This window comes from Leiobunum rupestre, chromosome 4 (assembly GCF_980474605.1).
Source record: "Leiobunum rupestre chromosome 4, qqLeiRupe1.1.hap1, whole genome shotgun sequence".
In the NCBI taxonomy this organism is placed as follows: domain Eukaryota; kingdom Metazoa; phylum Arthropoda; class Arachnida; order Opiliones; family Sclerosomatidae; genus Leiobunum; species Leiobunum rupestre.
The window spans coordinates 66,427,016-66,449,195 of NC_143387.1; the positions used below are offsets into that span (position 1 = coordinate 66,427,016).

The 22,180-nt window shown below is 37.5% G+C and overlaps 1 protein-coding gene across 2 annotated transcripts in view; it reads left to right on the top strand.

Moving 5' to 3' along the window:
• Nucleotides 1-504: 504 nt before the first annotated feature.
• The window catches only part of LOC149948794 (octopamine receptor beta-2R-like), a 49,081-nt gene continuing 27,405 nt past the window's right edge, over nt 505-22,180 (top strand). Inside the window, exons 1-3 of one of the 2 annotated variants that reach the window (XM_090172658.1) lie at nt 505-1,173; nt 2,756-2,974; nt 3,324-4,568. In XM_090172658.1, the coding sequence (XP_090028784.1) occupies nt 689-1,173; nt 2,756-2,974; nt 3,324-3,840 (1,221 nt within the window). In that variant the 5' untranslated portion in view covers nt 505-688 and the 3' untranslated portion in view covers nt 3,841-4,568. The remainder of the gene's footprint in view (nt 1,174-2,755; nt 2,975-3,323; nt 4,569-22,180) is intronic. The other variant, XM_090172659.1, reaches the window with a different exon arrangement.

Here is a 22,180-nt window from a genome sequence, read left to right on the forward strand (position 1 = left end):
ATTTTTCCGTCCTTAAAAGCGACTCTCGGTCGAGCCTTTTTACCTACAAAACCAAAGCATTAAGGAAAGGTATTTTTTATTATTTTAGCACCGGGGTCCCGATGGAATTGGAATAGTAAATGTTTTTTCCGGGCTCGCGTTTCCTTTAAGCTGCCGCAAATTTTATGATAACGGAAGTCGGGTATAGTTTTAGCGAGAGAAAAATCTTCAGGTAAATGTAAACGCGGATGAAGCCACGCGTAAGAAAAAAGAAGCGAAACGAAGTGGTAGCTCTCCTTCTTTTGTTTCGGCATTAAAAATCTCCCTTCTCCAAACACGGAACGCTGAAAACACACACAGACACACCTATCTGAGTATCGACGCGTCTCCGTTTTCCGGGCGCCGCGACCTCTCGCTGAGAACTGGAGCCTTTAAAGCGGACGCCAGCATCCAGGGGTCGCTGCTGGCGGCGGCCGAGAGGGGAAGCCGACTACTATCACTCCCATTGAGAAGAGAGTGAGAGAGAGGAAAGCGCGCTAGTGCCGGTCCGATGGTGCGGCGAAACGGCTGTCGGGTCAGCGCGCTGGCCGGATTGGCCAGTTATCCAAACACGATCTCGCTCGTTTCCGAGACTAGCCGTTTTCTGGCGTCGAAATGGACCCCGGATATCGCGACTTCAATTTCGGCAGTTTGAAAGAAACTCGGTATAATGTCCGTCGCGGGTACTTCGGAACCGGAAGGTGGCTTCCATTTGGAAGTGGCCACCGTCTTAGCCACCACTATGACCTCGCTCGCCACCGCGGTCAACGATTCCATCCATCGCGTGAAGGACAACGACAGTCGCGGAGTGCTGGTGGCCGATGAAGACGAGGACGTCTCCTGGTACGGACTGGTGGAGTTGGTCATCAAGTCGGCGTTGATGTGTACCATCATCTTCTGCGCCATCTTCGGCAACATTCTAGTCATCGTGAGCGTGTGTAGGCACCACAAGCTGAGAATTACCACCAACTACTTCATCGTGTCGTTGGCCTTCGCGGACACTCTCGTGGCGCTGCTGGCCATGACCTTCAACGCTTCCCTGACCATTTGGGGACGATGGGTCTTCAGTCAGACCGTCTGTGATTTCTGGAATTCTTGCGACGTCCTATTCTCTACCGCTTCCATTATGCACCTCAGCTGCGTCAGCCTCGACAGGTTCGACTCATTTCGATTCTTTTACTTTTACGTCTTTCAAGCGTCTCAATTCGCGTTTCAATTGAAAAAGCGCTGGCTGCCCTTCTCCATTCCCCGAACTTTTGCACAAATTTAATCGAACGCCATTGAGTTATTGATCCGCCGCGACTCCCCCCTGGTTCGGGCGAGGCAGGCAGCCCAGGAGGACCTAGTTTGTGGTCGCGCTCGGATAATATATACTATGTATTTGCTCATCGCAAATACTCTTCGATTCTCAATAACACATTTCCAGAAATAAAATGGAATACGGTTAAGTATGAAAAATATCCGCCGTGATCGTGGGTGGCAGTTGAATGATAAGTTTTTATAAAATGAATTTATATAGAACTTTCCGTATTTTCGAAATATTTGGAATGAGAAATGCCTATCCTCTATTCCTGAAATAACAAATGTTAAAAATACGTTAAAATTTATTCTCTTCCTAAAATCCATGAATTATGAAACACTTGTCTACGAATTCGAAAAGCGTTAATTTTAAAATCTACGGTTAGCAATATGTTATTAGTATAAGTAATATAATACAAATAAGTATGACCTTAACTCTTGAAATCGTTACCGAATTGTATTACGAATATAACCTTCATTGCTAGTACTGTATTTGGCCTTGGGCATATTTAAACACCAGGGGGCTCTGTGCTAACAACTAACTTACGATTGCGCAATGATAATCAGTTTGGTGATACGTTGCGCTAATTGTCATACTAATTTTTACGTTGCTTCTGCTATTATTATAATAAAGAAATATGAAATTAAATATAGTCATAAATAAAAAATGAGTTAGTAAAATACAAATGAAACTGAAAATTCTTCGAGACTAAAGACAAAACAATCAAACCGCGTAAAGAAAATCAAATCAAATCAAGTTTATTAGAGAATAAAACCAAAAAAGTACAAACAGTCGGTAGAGGGCTAAGTCAACTGGTGACTTGTAAGCCCTCGAAAAGAATCTTCTTTCAAAAGAATCCTGCTGTAAAGGAACAATATCTACCAGACTTGAACTCTCGAGTACCCACGCGTTTTGGGTTGAATCGCGCTCTTCAATTAAAACTATGAAAATATCAATACCGGATCTTTCTGATCAAGATTCAATAAAGCTATCCGAAAGACAACTTCACATTTGTCGTTTTTGCTCCGGTGATCCCCTTTTATAGGCTTCATTTTCCCCGAAAATAGCATCATCCAGGATAAAAGGGTCAATGTATTTGAATGTATTAAAATGAAAATGAGCTCGATCGATATCTGTCGGGCGATCGGAGGTTATCCAAACGTGGTAAGTAAAGATAATCAATTCCCTCGTTAAACCGCGACTTAAATCGGGCGCTTAAATAATTCTTCAGTGTCAACCCTGGTGGCGGAATATATTGCCTTTAATGTTAATAAGCGAGCGCGGGTAGGTTTGGTTTTGTTAAGTCTTCATTAGTTATTCCCGACGCGTCCTCTCCTTGTGGCCTCTCGAAAGAAGCCCGCAGTGATTGAAAGATAAATTATCTTCTCTCTCTCTCTCTCTCTCTCTCCCGTCTTACGTTTTGATTATCTCTGTTAGGTATTACGCGATTATGAAACCGCTGGAGTACCCGACAACCATAACGAATAAGCGAGTAGCCATGATGATCACTACAGTCTGGGTTTCTTCGGGCCTCATTTCCTTCTGTCCCATCTTCTTGGGTTGGTACACCACCGAGCAGCACCTCAGAGATCGGGAGCTGAACCAGGACATTTGCGAGTTTGTCGTCAACAAGCCCTACGCCATCATTTCTTCCAGGTACATTTTATTTATATACGGGACTGAAACTTGATACATTATAACCGTTTTTTCGAATGCACAAAGAACGTTAAATTCTTGGAATACAATAGGCGTTTCCAGAAATTCGCTACGACTGCACAACTTGTTCTGGAAATTGCGCAGTCAAACCTATGAACCAATTAATTCGCTCTCTTTAATGGGAGAGTTGGGGAAGCATTGTAGAAGTGAGAGAAAAAACAGTAAACAAGAAAGCCACGTTAACTTATAGAAACGCCTATTTAATTTGGAGCGTTAAAAAACCATCCTTCTACGTCTGTCTGTCAAAAAAGGTCATATTTCTGAAGGTAAATATTTTCCACTTTCGTAGCGTTTCGTTCTGGATCCCGTGCAGCTTCATGCTCTTCACATACTGGAAGATCTACCTGGAAGCGACGCGACAGGAGAAGATGCTCTTCAAGTCGCAGATGGGTCCCGGGATGATCCCTTCCAGCGCTCGAAGCAGCGCCGACCGCACCTCCACCAACACCATCCAAGCGCCGTTGCACCGGGGATCGCACGGTGACGACTCCGAGAGCGGCACTTCGACCCCGACCAAACGGAGCATCAGCAAGATGAAACGGGAACACAAGGCGGCCAAGACGCTGGGCATCATCATGGGCGCCTTCATCCTGTGCTGGCTGCCCTTCTTCCTGTGGTACGTCTCGATCACCATGTGCGGGGACGCGTGTCCGTGTCCGGACATCGTGGTGGCCATCCTCTTCTGGATCGGCTACTTCAACTCTTCCCTGAATCCCGTCATCTACGCCTACTTTAACCGGGACTTCCGAGACGCGTTCAAGGAAACCTTGCAGGCGCTTTTCTGTCGATGCTTCAAAGTTTCCTAGCGGTGGGTTTAAACCCGGACGCGACCGTTATCGAGCGGGACAATGCGATCGGGTTTAGCCTCAACCTAATTAACACATTTCGTTTTAAATGATATTATAACTACCACTACCAATAAACAGAACTCGGTGCACCCGCGACCCAAAGGGCAAAACGTAATATTACATTTTCGTCGCCTCTCAAAAAGAAAACTTTTTACAACACGACCGACATCGGGAATCTCAGCGAGACATTTCGCTTATTAAGTTATTGGGGAAAACGAGATTTCGACATCGAAAAAAATAGAATAAGAAATGTATAAAAGAAAAAAGAAGAATATATATATGTATAAAAATATAAGAGACGACGCGTCGAGGCCCGGCTCAATGAGGGTCCGGGAACTTTGGCGGCCCCTTTCCCCCCGCGCGACGCTTGTTAGTCAAGCGCCTCACGTACCCGGACAGCGAAAAAGTTTTTGATATCTTGCTGGACAAGAAGAAAAAGAGGATGGTGAAAAGATCAGGCGACGATGGAATTTCTGATTAGAGAGAGGAGAAGAGAGAAGGCTCCTATTCCCCTCTAATTCCCGGGTCGCCAGATTCCGGAAGACAATACACAATGGTCCCGGAGTTGTTTCTCGAGGCGCGGGTCACGCCTAAACATCAAATAAATTGAAGAGAAGGTGAGAAATCGCGTCTTGTCCTCCGCTCTCGTCCTCCGTTGCACCACTAGCAGCTTCTCTTTTTCAATGGTGAGTTAGTTTTTGCCATTATATCCGTCTCCTATTCGCCTTTTAAGCCGTACGCGCGATATCTCGCCTCTCGACTCGAAATCGGAGCTATTCCGGAATGTCTCTCTCCCGAAGCGCCTATATATAGCGTGTTTATTGTTTCGTTTCCCGCAGGCCCTTAATCCTATTGATTACCGCAGCCAAAAACGCCGCCGTAATTGGAACACGTACGCTTTGCGAAAAGAAAAAGAATATTCCTCGGTTTAATTAAGCCCGCGATACAATTTCCATCTAAGCCTTACTCGCATCCATTAATTGAAGTAGAAACCCAAGTGTAATATAGTACGGGAGAAATACGGCCTTTTGAGCACCGGAATTTTTTGATTCATTTCAGATGCAACTTTCTTCTCCATTAGACTTAAGTACGCTTGAGCACTCAATTGTTGAAATTGGTCGTGGGTCTTTCGTAAAGCGTTTTACTACATTCTTTAGCTTTTCATTTAATGCTTATTTTCTTACCGAACTTATTTTCGACATTGACGTTCTGAGCCAGCTCTGACTTGGACCTGCAAATGAGCTGAATAGTAAATTTTCGTCCTACGTTGTGGTATATTTCACCTTGGGTATATTTGAACACTAGTGGCTCTGTTCTAAGATAAGCTTACTGAGATAACTATTTGCTGATTTTCGCAAATTTTATATCGAATGTACTTTTTTCAAACCAATAACGTAAGTAGTATAGGGATACTATTAACTAGTTGGTGCGAATGTTGAAATTTGGTTGGTGGGAATGTTGAAATTAGTTGGTGCAAAAGTGGTAATTAGTTAAAACTAAATGATGCGAACGTTGTAATCCGTTGAAACTTGCTGTTACGAACGGTGAAACTGGTTGGTGGGAATGTTGAAATAAGTTGTTGCAAAAGTTGTAATTAGTTGAAACTAAATGGTGCGAACGTTGTAATCAGTTGAAACTAGCTGTTACGAACGGTGAAACTGGTTGGTGGGAATGTTTAAATAAGTTGGTGCAAAGGTTGTAATTAGTTGAAACTAACTGGTGCAATAGTTGTAATTAGCTGAAACTAACTGGTGCAATAGTTGTAATTAGTTGATACTAGCTGGTGTGAAAATTGTAACTAGTTGAACTAGCTGGTTCGAACGGTGAACCTGGTTGGTGGGAATGTTGAAATTAGTTGGTGCAAAAGTTGTAATTAGTTGAAACTAACTGGTGCAATAGTTGTAATTAGTTGATACCAGTTGGTGCGAACATTGTAACTAGTTGAAACTAGCTGGTGCGAACGTTCTAAATAGCTGAAACTAGCTGGTGCAAAAGTTGTAACTAGTTGAAACTATAGATGGTGCGAATGTTGTAACTAGTTGAAATTAGCTGGCGTGAACGTTGAAATTAATTGAAATTAGCGGGTATGCTCAATTTTAATAAGAGAAAAAAATATCAATTCAACGTGTCTTTTATTTCCGTATACCCGCAACCGTAATTGGAATGCAAAAGACGAGAAGCAGGCTAAGTCCCTGGTGAGGATTACGGCAACAAAAACCCAATTTATCAACCGAGTAAACCTCATACTTTTATCGCGATAAAGAACCGGAAAATGCAATAGCTCGGCTATTTTCATCAGGGGGAGCCTTACAAATCAGAAACTGGCTGGTCAAAGCGAGCTTACACGAGATAATATGTTAATTCCGCATTTAATCGAGTGCCGTATCAAAGCCCCGTATTCCGGTGACCTTTCAACCTGATAAACTTCCCGTCGACCTCTTCGTCGTAAACACGATTCGAGAGCGAGCTAGAGCGAGATGGAGGTAAGCCCGCTGAGACCGTGGCAGAACTGAAGAGGAGGTCTTCGGATTTCTGGGAAGGACATGATCAAATCCTTATACAAAGAAAGGCGGCGCAAAATTCTCAGCGCAGGCCCGCCGTCTTAAGGCTCGCTTTTAGGAATAAGTCTATAATTACGATCAGCGCTTAAGCCCCGGAGCTGTCTTCGCGAGTAGAAAAGTACGCGTATACACACCGAAGGAACAAATAATAAATATGACCTGAAACGTAATTTCGCATCGCGGTCGATAGGGGCACTGCTGCGCCTTATCGAGTTGTACAAAATATATGGAAAGGGGGGAGGGGAGGTTAAAGGGTCGGTAGCCAGTCATTCCCCACTTTTACGTTACCGTTACGGAGTAGATTGACGGGATGTTGTATTACCGCAAAGATTGATATTTATAGAGAAGGCCGGAGAAACTGGGTCACTTGGCCATTTTTTGTTCTTTTTTATTATGATATCCGACTCTCCGCTAAATATACGAAGTTTTTCAATATACGGGCTTCGTAAGAAACGGATACCCTGGGCTTATAGGGATTATATATTCAAGTAGAGTATATTGAGTAGATGCTAGTTCGAGGGGCCCCACTCAATACGATACGACACAAATAACATAAATATCGCGTCTTTAGTTCAAGGGCATACGCGGTATTATCACGATTGATTGTCACGAAATTCAGGCCAAGAAATATGACGTTATTGAAATGGAAATTATCAACACGTTACTGTTCCACAAACCGGCTTATAATGGAAATACATTTTATAAAGCACGACCGAATGTGTTCAATTTAAAAATTAATTCGGAATAGCTTTTACAAATTAATCAAGTACAACTTGTTACGTTGTGAAGGAGCTTTACAACTTCACGTAAGACACTTTGACTTTAATAATAATAATTATAATCAGCTAGGCTAATACCCAAGGCACCACCTTAGGCCCAAGTCATCTAGCGACTTATAATGCCATTAAACAGGTGGCCGAGTTACAATGCGTAGGAGGGTGGTGGCAAGCCCTTCATGCCACGCGAGCCAACAGCTCCCTACATTAACTATTACCGTTAACCTAGCTACAAGTTTTTATTGGTAGTTTCAGAAGTAAATGAGAAACGTTATCATAACGCCATATTTCCCACTCTGAAGACAATATACTAATATCTTGAAAATAAAAATGAATCCCAGTATTCTGTCCAATTTCAATTACCTGTGTTCATTTATTTGTCGCGATTTTTAATTCTTAATTAAAACTTAAATGTAGGAAACGCATATTTTTACTAAATTGAAATCAAGATTCTATTAAAATTATTTTTAAAAATGGTTACATTGCAATGAATATTCAGAGCAAAATGACTACAAATTCAGATTTAATTTACATCAAATTGTTTTTAATTCTATTTTACATTACCAATGCGAGCAAATTATCAATAGTGTCCAAGGCGTAAAATGTTCAAAAACAATTAAAATCATAAAAGCAATAAAATGTCATTTAAAATCATAAAAGCTATAAATATCATTTAAAATCATAAAAACAATAAAATATCATTTAAAATCATAAAAACAATTAAAAACTCATTTAAAATCATAAAAGCAGTAAAAACATCAATTAAATCATAAAAGCAATAAAATATCATTTAAAATCAAAAAGCAATGAAATATCAATTGAATTCATAAAAGCAATAAAATGTCATTTAAAATCATAAAAGCTATAAATATCATTTAAAATCATAAAAACAATAAAATATCATTTAAAAGCATAAAAGCAGTAAAAACATCAATTAAATCATAAAAGCAATAAAATATCATTTAAAATCAAAAAGCAATAAAATATCAATTGAAATCATAAAAGCAATAAAATATCATTTCAAATCATAAAAGCAATAAAATATCATTTAAATATACAAAGCAATAAAATATCGTTTAAAATCATAAAAGCAATACAATATCATTTAAAATTATAAAGCAATACAATATCATTTAAAATTATAAAGCAATAAAATATCATTACAAATCATAAAAGCAATAAAAAATCATTTCAAATCATAAAAGCAATAAAATATCCATTAAATTATTAATTTGAATATTAGTTACGATAGTAGTAGCTCTCTAGAGATTATACGAGTAGCTTCCGTCACGTCCTACAGTGTATATAAATAATAAACAACAACATTGATGAATATAGGCGGGAGAGCTTCTAGAGAATAAATCATAAATTTAAAACGTCTAAGCGACAAGTAATTTTCGAGAATATCGGTCCGTGGAAAAATTACGCAAATTTGTCGTGCAAAAAGAGAATCGCTGAAATATTGTTCCCTCGACGAGCTTTGTCGGAATTTATAAGGGAGGATAATTACGAAGACATTATAAATTACCTCTTCCACAGCCCCGCCCCCCTCCGATATTATAAATGGGGAACCTTATTGGACGAACGCCTTCTGGTGGCACATTCCGCTTTCCTCCGTAAATCGATGACCCCGTTACCGAAGCTTTAAGAGCGTTCTAATTACTTCGAAAAGCGCGCGACTAAAACGCAGAAACAAAGACCGAAACCATACATTTTTTAACATTCTTTCACGTAAGTATTTACCTTGGTGCTCCGTTGTCGGTCTTTTTGTATTCTTAAGTGCAGCATTTAAAATCCTTAACAGAGTAAATTTTTAATATCCGAAATTGATTTTTCGATTTTTACCTCTCCGAGGGGACTTTGTACCCTAGGAGGGGTTATACAACCACCGTGTCTGTCTGTGGGTGGGTCTGTCTGTCAGGCCTGCGAACGCGTTCGCATTTTCGGGGCTAAGGGTAATCACTGCGTATCCAGTTTCTTAGAATTAGGGAAAAGGTTTTTCCAAAAGCGCCCTCTTTTTGTCATTGGGTGTAGTATAATTTATTAATCGGCCGGGATTCGAACCCGAGCCCTCTTGCACGACAGGTGAGCGTTCTACCGCAGAACCACGGATACAGTTACGCTTCACTGAAAATTAAAAACTCTTCCGAGGAGAGGTATATTTTGGCTTGCCAACTTGTTAAATCTAATTTAGGATATTTTTATAGTACTTATGTAAATTGTCGTAAATTTGGAGGAGTCGCGGAGCAGATATTTTATTGATCTGAATAATAAGCAATTTATTTAAATTAAATAAAAGAAAAATTAAAGCAAGTTAAAAATTTAACGAACGTTTTGAGATTAGATATTTTAATTTTTTTTAAACTGAAAATAAATTAAAACTTTATCTTTGATATGACGTGATTCTAGATGGTTTTTGTTTATCCGTAACTAGCTGCAAATTTAATACGTATAGCGTACTAACTAGCATGATACAATGTTGGTATTGTGGTATTTTTCTACAACTCCAAACAATTAGATCTTTGATTTCTGGCCCTCCAATGGTTTGAAACATTTTAGACCCGTACTTAAACCTTAGTGGATTTTATCTCATTTTTAAAGCTGCAAGTTTATAATAGTTTGGTCATGGTAGAAAGCTATTACATTGTTTTTAGGCAAAACTTGTGACTTCGCAGGCTCCTGCTGATATTAAATTTCTAAAACTATTACAGACTAAAATGTGGTTTATAAACAACTAAATTCTACTTTTTTAATAGTTAGGTGGAGTATTATATGCTATACATATGGTTTGGTTGCAGATTCGAGGCCATCGAAAAATACTTTTAGCCCGCGAAGGTTTCGATTTGTTGGTCAATATGGATACTTATCTAGCAAGATATATTTTATAAAAACGAATTGCTACTTCGTGGATTTAAATTATTTTAAAATACCCAAATCAGGTGGCCGGGCTAAACTGCGTAGGAGAGTGGTGGCAAGCTCTTCAGCCAAGCGAGCCACTATTACCGTTAACCTCTACAAGTTTTTTTGGAAAGTGGTAACCGAAGAAATCGGCAGGAAACCCCTTTGATCAGCGGGAAGATAACTTGTGCCCCAACGCATTAGGACCGAATTAAAATTCTAAAATTAAATTTAAAATCAACTATTTTCAAATTTACGAAGCAGCTATTATATTAATAGAATATATTTTTATAAATAAAAATAAGTAAAATAACATGTTTAATGTGCACATCAACAGTAGGAGTACGGACCTTCAAGGATATACACAGCCATAAAAACTAGTGTAGGTTAACGGTAATTGTTCGTGTAGGGAGCTGTTGGTTCGCGTGGCATGAAGGGCTTTCCACCACCCTCCTACGCGTTGTAACCCGTCCACCTAAATTAATAGCTTTAAAAGTCGCTTGATGTCTTAGGCCTAAGGTGTTGCCTCGCGTAATAGCGTAGCTGATTATAATAATAATAATAATTGGACAATATTTAGAAAATCATATAAGGTACAAATTCACAATATTAGAACTATAATAAATTATAAAAAATATATATATTTGAGATTTAAAATATTTTAGTATTTACATAAGGAAATATAATTTTTGGCAGTGAAATCGTTACTGGCATCGAAAAAATTCTTGTATATAAAATACACGTTTAAAAAGTAGCGCGGAATATCCCCAAAATGAACGATTAAAAAATCCGCGAAAAGATGTAAAGGAAATAAGAATCTCTGAAAAATAGCGTCATTTTTCCCCATAAAAGTATATAATATTGGCTCGGGTTCGATCAAAGAAACTTCTCTATTCGCCAGGGCCAAAGGATGCGCAGACACTGGACGTGTAGGCTCCTCAAAAAAGCTCTCTCGTATTGGTAGAAGGAATTAGAATGGAAATTTTTCCTCTTCGCCGAAGGAGGGCGTTGCTAACGTTATTTAGCGGCATTCTCGGCGCGGCGACGATGTCTTCGTAAAAACGGCAACCCAGCCGGAAACGATGAAAGGTGGTTCTGAGCGTGCCGAGAGAGGGAAAGAGAGTTTAAAAATGAAGATTAAGAGCCTTTAGAAGTTTATCCTCTTTTCCATTTGAGCGAGGCTGCCTTTCGCCGATGCTTTGTCGTCTCTTTTCGAGCGACAGTAAAACCCCCTCTTTTTCTCCTGGAACTCTCTAAGAAGGACGTTCAATTTTATGGACTATAGGTATACCCTTACTTTAGCCTCGGGGCCTTTAGCTTTTTACCCGAGAAATGAGGGAAGGGGAGAACGGCCCAGCCATTCAGCCATTGGATGTTGATTTTTTTTTACCCTTAAAAAGATTTACTGAACTTTATATTCCAAGATGGAAAGTCGCGTTCTCATTACGAAGCACCGAGGACTTACGTATTATATCTTAAGTACTAAGTTGTCTTTGGCGTTAAATAAGAAGCTTAGTTTTAAATTACCAGACATTTAACTTTCAAAGGAAGTATCTTAATCAGAGTGCTAGTAATATACTTAATATATATCCAAATTTATGTATATATACCACGCGCTAGTTGACGCTCCGAATATGGTTTTCACGCGGTCGTAGGTGCTTCCAATCAATTGCCAGGTTACAGAACTGAGACCTTCAGATATCAGATTACTTACATGAACGCTCAGATATTAGCAGATCAGTTTTATGGGTCCAAATGCAAACCAGATAGTTTTAAAACAAAACTAATTTGAATTCATTTAAACCGACAGATAGCATACGAGCGGATTTCAGATGCCTCCAAGTTATCGATTGAACTTATTCCCTGATTAAATTCCTTCGAAATTTTTATTTATGTTTATTTTGATTTGCTTTCCACAAAATTATATATATACTAAGCATATAAATCAAGTGGTTGCTCACTTAATTGAATCTCGTGAGATAAATTATTTGCAGATCAGTTCCAATCGGTTTCATGGAATTATCAACCAGATACAATTTGATATCAGATTGCTGAGTGTTGGGAAGATAACACATCAATCTGATATGACTAACTGATCATCGTCAGATACCTGAAAAAACGACCGCATTAACCTGATCAAATGACCGTTGGAAGCACTATCTTCGAATATCTCAGACGTCAGACTGATTTTTCAAATTTGAGTTCCTTTACGACACAGTATCTCCAGAAGGGGTAGCCACTTCAAAACATATTGTACACCAGATTTCCAAATATTTCCGATATTTTTTAAATATTTTCAAATATTTCCCAATTTTTCTGATATTTCTTAAATAATTCCGATATTTCCTAAATATTTCCGATATTTCCTAAATATTTCCGATATTTCTTAAATAATTCCGATATTTCCTAAATATTTCCGATATTTCTTAAATAATTCCGATATTTCCTAAATATTTCCGATATTTCTTAAATATTTCCGATATTTTTTTAAATATTTCCGATATTTCTTAAATAATTCCGATATTTCCTAAATATTTCCGATATTTCTTAAATATTTCCGATATTTTTTAAATATTTCCGATATTTCTTAAATAATTCCGATATTTCCTAATTATTTCCGATATTTCTTAAATATTTCCGATATTTCTTAAATATTTCCGATATTTTCCTAAATATTTCCGATATTTCTTAAATATTTCCGATATTATTTTAAATATTTCCGATATTTCTTAAATATTTCCAGTATTTCTTAAATATTTCCGATATTTCTTAAATATTTCCGATATTTCCATAATTTATCGATTTCCAGAAATATTGAAAAAGTTCTGTTAATTTCTCTAGATTTCCAAATATTTCTTCCTATTTCTCGAGATTTCCTTTATTTCTTTAAATTTCTCGATTTCCAGAAATTTCAAAAATATTTTCTTTTATTTCTCGATTTTCAGAAATATAGAAAATATTTCCGTTTATTTCTCGATTTCCAGAAATATAGAAAATATTTCCGTTTATTTCTCGATTTCCAGAAATATAGAAAATATTTCCGTTTATTTCTCGATTTCCAGAAATATCGAATAGATTTCCGTTTATTTCTCGATTTCCAGAAATATTGAAAATATATCCGTTAATTTCTCGATTTCCAGAAATTTCGAAAATATGTCCGTTTACTTCTCTAGATTTCCAATATTTCTTTGGATTTCTCGAGATTTTAAATATTTAACCTGTGTTTCTAGATTTCCAGAAATATCTAAAATATTTTTCTAGATTTCCAATATCTCTCTTGGATTTCCAATATCTCTCTTGGATTTCCAATATTTCTCTATATTTCTAATATTTCTCTATATTTCCAATATCTCTCCTAGATTTCCAATATTTCTCTATATTTCTAATATTTCTCTATATTTCCAATATTTCTCTATATTTCCAATATTTCTCTTTATTTCCAATATTTCGATATTTCTCTATATTTACAATATTTCTATATTTCTCTATATTTCCAATATTTCTATATTTCTCCTGGATTTCCAATACTTTTACTGGAGTTCCATTATTTCTCCTGGATTTACCATATTTCTACTGGATTATCCTGGATTTCCAATACTTTTACTGGATTTCCAATATTTCTACGGGATTTCCAATACTTTTACTGGATTTCCAATATTTCTACGGGATTTCCAATACTTTTACTGGATTTAAAATACTTTTACTGGATTTCCAATACTTTTACTGGATTTAAAATACTTTTACTGGATTTCCAATATTTCTCCTGTATTTCCAATATTTCCTATATTTCTTGTGGATTTTTAGATTTTCGGAAATAATTATTTTGACTTATTACAGTTTGTACACCAGATTTCCTAAGTGGCTAACCCGCTCGGTATCTCCTTAAAAATCAAATACTCTGATGCTGATAAGGAATATTTGCTTTAATTTATATCGTTTCGTCAATGTTGGGAATAGCATTAAAAACCAACTTTGCAGCATCGGTGTTTGTATAGTACGTATTTCATAAAACTTGGTGGACCTGACAACCATAGCCCCCTGGTTCATTTTGTATTGCAAATTACGACCACTTGATATCTACGCTATATAACTATGATTTATTGGAATAATAGACTTCAAATACAATAGCATCCAACTTGATAACTGTGAAGATTTCTAAATCACAAGCATACCTTCATAGTTTTTAAAAACTTCATAATAGCTATTTTCAATCCGTTTTAATAGAATAAAAGACTCGATTACGTGTATATTAATGTTTAAATTAAATTTGAGTTATTCGGGTTATATTTAGGAAGCATGATAAACTGTTCCATCCGAGTTTCGAAATTAACAAAATTAGTATCGCACTGCGCTGCAAAGTACCCCTTTATTTGTGGTTAAAATTTCAAGGTTATACTACGAATCTAGCGTGAGTTTCTGCGTCTCCAAAATCTTTTACTTCCACAGACGGACACACGGACAGGATTTGAGTTTAGTTTAGATCAATAATACGGTTTATTGCGAATGGAACCGTTTTTGCTTTTGGGATAATTGGGTAGAGCTTTACGTGGTCCAGTGCATAATTAATTTCATTATTTTTTTGTCTAGGCTATACAGTACTGTTTTATACCAGTCTCACACCAATTTTGCACTAGTTTATCTTAAGAAATTCGTATATCAAATTTTATTCCAAAATTGGGAAGATCCAAATTTCACTTTGATAGAAATTGGGATCAAATATGCCATATATTTGATTCAAATTCATTGTATGAAATTCAATTTCATTCCGATTTGATCGAAATTATTTGATCCAAATAGAATTGAATTCGAAACGGATGTCTCTTGATTGCAGTTGGATGCTAATTTCGACTTTGAATAAAGTCACTTTCGTAAGAGTTCAAATCTATTTTAAACGAATGTTGAACCAGTTTTAATTTTAGTCCCACTTCAATTTAAAATTAGCTTGCAAACAGATTAAAACTAATTTTGTGCCAGTTTAAAACTCGTTTGAATACGTTTGAATTTCCCATTAGCTTAAAAATTATCTCGGACCAGTTTTTAACCTAGTCTTTCACCAGTGATTGACAACTCTCACATCAAATTAACCCATTTTAAAACTAATACGGCATCCGCTTAGATAAATCTCACAACAGTTTTATTCTAGTCTGACACCGGTTGTAATCTAATATCATACCAGTTTTAATCGAGTTTTTCACACATAAACATTTGCTCTCACATCAGTTTAAAATTAGTTTGCCACCAGCTTGAGACTAGTTCCACGCCAGTTTAAAACCAGTTTCCTTGTAGTTAATTGCCACACAAAAATCAGAGAAGCGCTCCCTTGAGAAATAATAATTAGATCAAACCCTGTAATTTAACTTCTCCCTGAACACCCGTGTAGCGCGTTTGGAACACGTTTACAGGCGTTTTCGCCTATTTTCGAAATGAAAAGAAATCCGAGTGTACAATGTACACGAAAATGTACACCTCTTGAAAACGGAAGCGTAAATGCGCCAAAAAGTTTGATAACGGCCAAAAGTGTAAATTATCAAATAAGACTTATAATCTTTTAGATTCATTTAATATATATTTTTTTGGAAATCCGATGTAAGAAACCTTTTTCACTCCGTTTTCCAGATTTGGAGGCGACTAGCGAGTCCGATCGATAGATTAAAAAGAGCACCGTAGAAAGAGCTCACCTTATAATTCTTTAAACCCGAAAGCCACTTGAAAAAAAACCTGAGATTGAAAAGCGTACCTCTTTCTCGCTTTTTCTAATTTTGGAAAGTAGATGCGAAATGAACGTCCCCCGCTCATTCGTATGCAAGGGCGTTTTTTGGGAGGTAAATAAACTATTTATTGCCGCTAGAGCGAGTGGAGTATACAAATAAATGGGGATTGGATTTTGAAGAACCGCACTAGGGACCAAATAATGTATAGTCAACATGAAGACTGCGTCTTTTTGGGGCTAGGCTCTTACGTACTTATAAATCTATATATAAACAGATCTCCTAGAAAGAAACTTAACTCTTTCGGATAATTTCTCCATCATGCGGATCAAAAGAGGAGCAATCCTCTTTTCTTAGAAGAGAAGGAGAGAGATGGAATCGAACGGCTTTTACCCGCGGTGAATGGCACACCAAATTTGATTTTCCCCAGATTTCGAGATACCCTTCGAATAAAGAAACGTATTCCGTATAAATATCCTATCAATGAAAGAAAAGTTAATATATTCTACGAGGTACAGTCTCTAAGTCTCGAATTTCAAAGGATTATTATCGATTTAAAGCAAGGTTGGTACGTTTTTGAATTTTTTAATAAAAATCAAATCAATTGATTTTTCATTTAAAACGAATTTATTTTTTTAATAAATGGCTCTTTTCCTGTATAATTAACGGGTATTTTACTTTTATCGGTTAGCTAGTCTTGAATTAAATTAAATATTAATTAAATTTATTTAATATTTTAGTTTTATCAGATTTTCTACCTATTTTAATTTTTTAAGAACCTATTTTTTGGCATTTTTTATTCGTCCATTGAAATACATTGTGTGATTTAAATCAATGATTTTTTCAAAAAATGACTTAATTTAAATTATGATTTAAATCGGCCAACCCTGATTTAAAGGAATTTTGTAGAATTTAGAGTGTATACGTAATTTTAAATTTACCATAAGTAATATAAAGTTATAAGTACGACATTTCATATTCTCCTATTGCCTATTTATTTAACGATAATGTGTTTCACTGATGATCATACAAATCAAACGAGACTAAGCCTTGGCGACATACTAAAAAAAGCGACGTTGCCTGGCATTTAACAGTGTATGTGTGAACTTCATGAAACGGTCGATAATTATTTCATATGTCAACGAGGGTTGAAGGTCAATTAAAGCAAGGACAGTAGATACAGGGACGAGAAAGCAGGAAAAAAATTCGATTTTAAACGTCTTCATATTCACGGGGAGTTAGATGTAAACAAACCGCGGCCATTGTTAAGACGTAGTTCACCATGGACAGTATTATTGTAGTTAGTTTTTACCATTTTGATGTTAAATTAAAAATAAAACTACGAGCGTAAATAAAAAAATTCCCATTTGTTTTGAACACTTAAGCCTCGTCCAGAACCGCTAAAATTGGGTGACCGCCATTTTTATGTTTACAACTAACTCTCCTCGCGTTTAGGTCGTTTTGGGTGATATATTCCAACAGAGGCCGCCAATACACTTTCTCGTCCCTGTATCTACTGTCCTTGATTAAAGGTAGTAGGAACTAAATAGAAACAAGAACCACTAACATCACTTATATTTAACGTAACTAGCGCCAATCACCCCTAACATCTGTTAAACGTGGTGGAAGAAATTTGAAACTCGTTGATCCGCTATAAATATATAAGTTCATATTCCCTTTAAGAAATGTACTGTTTCTTTTAGGTCATATACTATAAAGCTAATCACACGCTTGGCAATCACGAGACTAACTTCCTGTATCAAAAATTACTTAACAAAAGCTAAACTTTGTTCCTAATAATACCGATAGCGGCGGGTTTTGGTATATTAATTTGGTGGCCGCTAGATGTCACTTTTTAGTATGTTTTTTATTCTGCCTTTTTTGTTTCGCTCGCTGGTTGAGGCTCTTTTTCCTAACAAAGAGTAAAGGCCAAAGAGAAAGAGAGAGAGCCATCTATTGCGGATTTGCCATTATAGTAAGGTCATTCTTCACTGCACCGCGACTATGTAGGGGGCGCCCTCAGCCCACCTATACGCCACCAGCCATTCTAGTTCTCTCTTTGGAAAATAGAGGCCGCCCCGATGAACACGCTGTTGGGACGGAGAGAGAATGAAATATGGCAGTTTCTCCGGATTTTAGCTTCACCGCTCGACTCGAACTGTAAGAAAGAGATTAATAGTTGAACGGTGGGAAGCTGGCAGCCCCATTCGACGCTAGCGCCGCTGTACGGCGAACGAGAGCATTAATGAAATTTGTTTTACCGCCCTCCACCTCCGAAAAGCGGCGCTCGCGTACGTACATCTCCTTTTAAACTTAGTCTAAAATAAGAATTAATTACAGCGCGTTTCCCTCTTTGGTCGACCGAGAGGTGGAGCTGCTCCCCTCTTTTCCCATTTACGACATTTCTCCGATTCCGTTCGGTCTTTCAGAAAATCCTCGCCAGGGGTTGTTTTGAGACGAAATTTCTTTAACCGTATTATTAACTCTTCTAATTTTAGGAAATTCATTTACGGTAACAAAACCTTGTGGCGATCCCCGAAACTGGTCGCTACGTTTTTTGGTATTAAAGGTGAAAGCGTTTGTTTGCAAATGTCTTACGCTTAAATGGAGCTATTGAAGTAAATTAAAATATTTCTATTTTAAATTTCGTTCAATGGAAAATACGCGAACATAAAGTATAGCCCTTACTCGAAGTTATTTTAAGTTAAATGAAATATTTATTTGTACTTTTAACTATAAAGTATTTAACTTTTGTATCTTATTTTAGATCAACCTTACTTGGCTTACTTCGGAAAGTTGTTTCATTTTCTATAAATGTCTGTTATTGTTACCTATGTTAACAATTACAGGTAAATATGACAATCAAAGATATTATAATATGACATAGAGCGGTTGCAATTCGGAACAGGAAACACGTTACACCCAAGTGACCCAACTCTCTTTGTTTTAGTTCATTTCCACTTTAAAATTAAAAATTAATTAACTTCAGAAACGAAACTAATGTTTACAATGCCCATTTTTGTATGTTATGGTTCAGTGATATGTTATTACTAATAATAATAATAATAATAATCAGCTAGGCTAATACCCAAGGCACCACCTTCGCCCTAAGTCATCATGCGACTTTTCAAGCCATTAATTCAGGTGGCCGGGTTACAATGCGTAGGAAGGTGGTGACAAACCCTTATTTGGCCAAAGTCAGAGGTATTTTTATTTTTGAAGAGTTTGAATTTTAAATTATTTTTTTACTCCATGCGATTGGTAAACACTCGAGGAGAGATGTTAGCGATTGGATTTTTGTTTTATAAAGTGTTTATCGATATAGGAAAATCATCTAATTTGCAAATTTTTGTAAGGGATTGTAGTCCTACTCATCAACTATTATTACTCGGTGCAATCTTGGATTAATAATAGTAGTTCCTACCTGGATATATCACTTGGAAAAAAACCGGACAAGCAAATGGCTTTTGCGACAGCAGCGCCGCTTCGGCGAAGTTAACGGAGAATTTCCGAAACTCGCGTAACACGTAGCCTTCTACAAGGCAGAACCCGTAACAAACACTTAGCAAATGCACGCGGAATGCTAGAGTGATATATCCAGGTAGGCACTACTATTATTTATCCAATGTGCAATTTCCGGCCAATTTCGATCTCTACTTTAGACAGTGGTTAGTCGGATTTAGTTTAAAAACAATTTCCATTTAATATTATTTTTTTAAGTTTAAAAATAAAATAATACATGGGACGATCAATGGATGTACCATAAGTAAAATAATACCTATAGGTTTGAGACGTTTCCAAACTCTAACTTTTCTCCACCAATGAACATATAAATCATTACGTGGCTAAGGACTGCGAAGTAACGCACGTGGCACATTCCAAGTAACACGTGACACGCCGTTATTAAAGGGGAACGGTCAAGCTTTAACCAGTTAGATAGCCCTATAGCCCATTAAAAACTAAAATTTATGGCGACAACCGCATCAAAAAATATTGAGTGGTTAATTTTTAATCAAATAAAGAAATTTCGGGAAAACGAAAAGCGCGCGTCCGTCGCGACACCTGGTGAGAAGTCGGTGAGACAGAAAAACATCGTAAAAGCGCGCGCTGCTGAAGACGCGAAAAATATGTTTTGCACACGCAGCGCGTTCCAGTTATAAGAGACCTCAGCCTAAATCGCGCGATTTTAAAAGTTAGGATAGTTCGCTAATTGCTCGTACGGGGTTAGGGGCGCAGGCGGCAGCCCCTAAGATGGCCGCGAAAATTCAAACCCAAACACCTGCCGTTATTTTTCGTTTCAACTTTTTGGGCCTAAAGCTATTTTTTCAAGACAAAAAAAGGTACGTGTTAGTATATTGAACGTCTTGTTAATGTTTTGATACGGAAATAAGGCCAGATTTGGAAAAGCTTGGCCGTTCCCCTTTAAATATAAACGAGAAAGCCCCTAGTATTGTGTCTAGGAGTATAATACTCCCGAAGCCTAGAATGGAAAATTGTATACCACCAACCAAGAGTATGTTTTGAAACTGCGTCGACCGACCGGCGAACAAATCCCTTAACATACTTAATAATAATAATAATAATAACCAGCTAGGCTACCACCCAAAGCAACACCTAAGTCATCAAGCGACTTTTGAAGCCTTTAATTCAGGTAGCCGGGTTACAATGCGTAGGAGGGTGGTGGCAAGCCCTGCATGCCACGCGAGCCAACAGCTCGCTACACTAACTATTACTATTACTATACTTATGCAGTGCTATCCTGTGACGGGTAAAGCAACCATAATATTGATAATTCATTTTGGGTGTCCGAGGCCTGATTGTTCGTGGCCTCGGTAGTCCAATGGTAGTGGCGTCGGGACGGTAACCCAGAGGTCGTAGGTTCGATTCCTGCTTGAGGTGAAACGATTTTTCTCCTAGTGCGCTTCTACGTATGTCTGATTTTTATTGGCAACCTTTCGCGCACACGATCACCATCTATTTTCTTTGTGATTAAAAAGCAGACGAACTTACGCTTTTAAATATGAGAGTATGGACCAAGAATCTAATGGAAGTCAATTATTCCCGATATTTTTACATGGTAGGCGTGGCCTAAATCGGAAGGCTTACCGAGGTACATCAGCCGCTTTGAACCGCCTCAAGAATTCTGTTCAACTTCACTACTAGAGGTTTAGTCGGGGCTTAGGTGACAGTACGTGCGAGACAGTTAGACTAGGCTTAGTTCATTCAATTATTTATGTTTAGAAATGAAATGGATTCCAGTGAATTCGATAAAAAACTTCAGCCATACGCGGCTTACTGGCTATTTTTAGTTAACACAATGGTTAATTACAATTACTTAAACTTTCGCCTCGCAGCAAGAGGAGCCGAGTTCGATCCCAGCTTGTGGCACTGGGTGAAAACTCGGAACCACTCCTTCTGCGTTGAGTTTGCAAGTTCTCTCCCCATTGATTTACGGGGTTTTCCCACCGAGATATTCAGTTTCCCCTTTCATAAAAACTTGTTGAGGTTAACGGTAATAGTTAGTGTAGGGAGCTGTTGGCTCACGTGGCATGAAGGGCTTGCCACCACCCTCCTACGCATTGTAACCCGGCCACCTGAATTAAAGGCTTTAAAAGTCACTTGATGACTTAGGCCTAAGGTGGTGCCTTGGGTATTAGCCTAGCTGATTATTATTATTATTATTATTATTATTATTATTATTACCTTTTCTACGAAACTATGCCGGAAAACAAATTTATAAAAATTATAAATTAATCCTTTTTTGTAATCAGTCATTAATAAACAAACTGAGTAACTCTTCCCATCGCTGTCAGTTAATTTCACCGTTACAACATCGTTTTGCTTCGAAGACGCCAAAAACCAAAATCGTGATAATTTACAAAATCGTGGCAGAATTTATAACAGGAGGGCTCGGGTTCAAATCCTGCCCGATACTAACGTGAATTAAAAAAATATTTATACTACACCCAATGACAAAAAGAGGGCTCTTTTGGAAAAAAAAGCTTTTCCCTAATTCCAAGAAACTGCGAACGCGGTGATTACATTTTGCCCCGAAAATGCGTACGCGTTCGCAACCCAGACAGACAGACAGACCCACAGACCCACAGACCCACAGACACGGTGATTGTAAACCCCCTCCTAGGAGACATAGTCCCGTCGGAGTTGTAAAAACAGCGCACTTTATGGAATTCATCGGGCTTCTGAGCCGATGACTTCGATTCGTATGCGCTGGCTCCGATGACTAGTTACTGAACGTACCCCAAGTTTGTCCACATTGAACTAAAATTAACCGTGATTTTCCTATTCCCAGTATTAAGGCGTTCTTTTTTAAGCCTGAACAGTGAGTCGCCTTAGA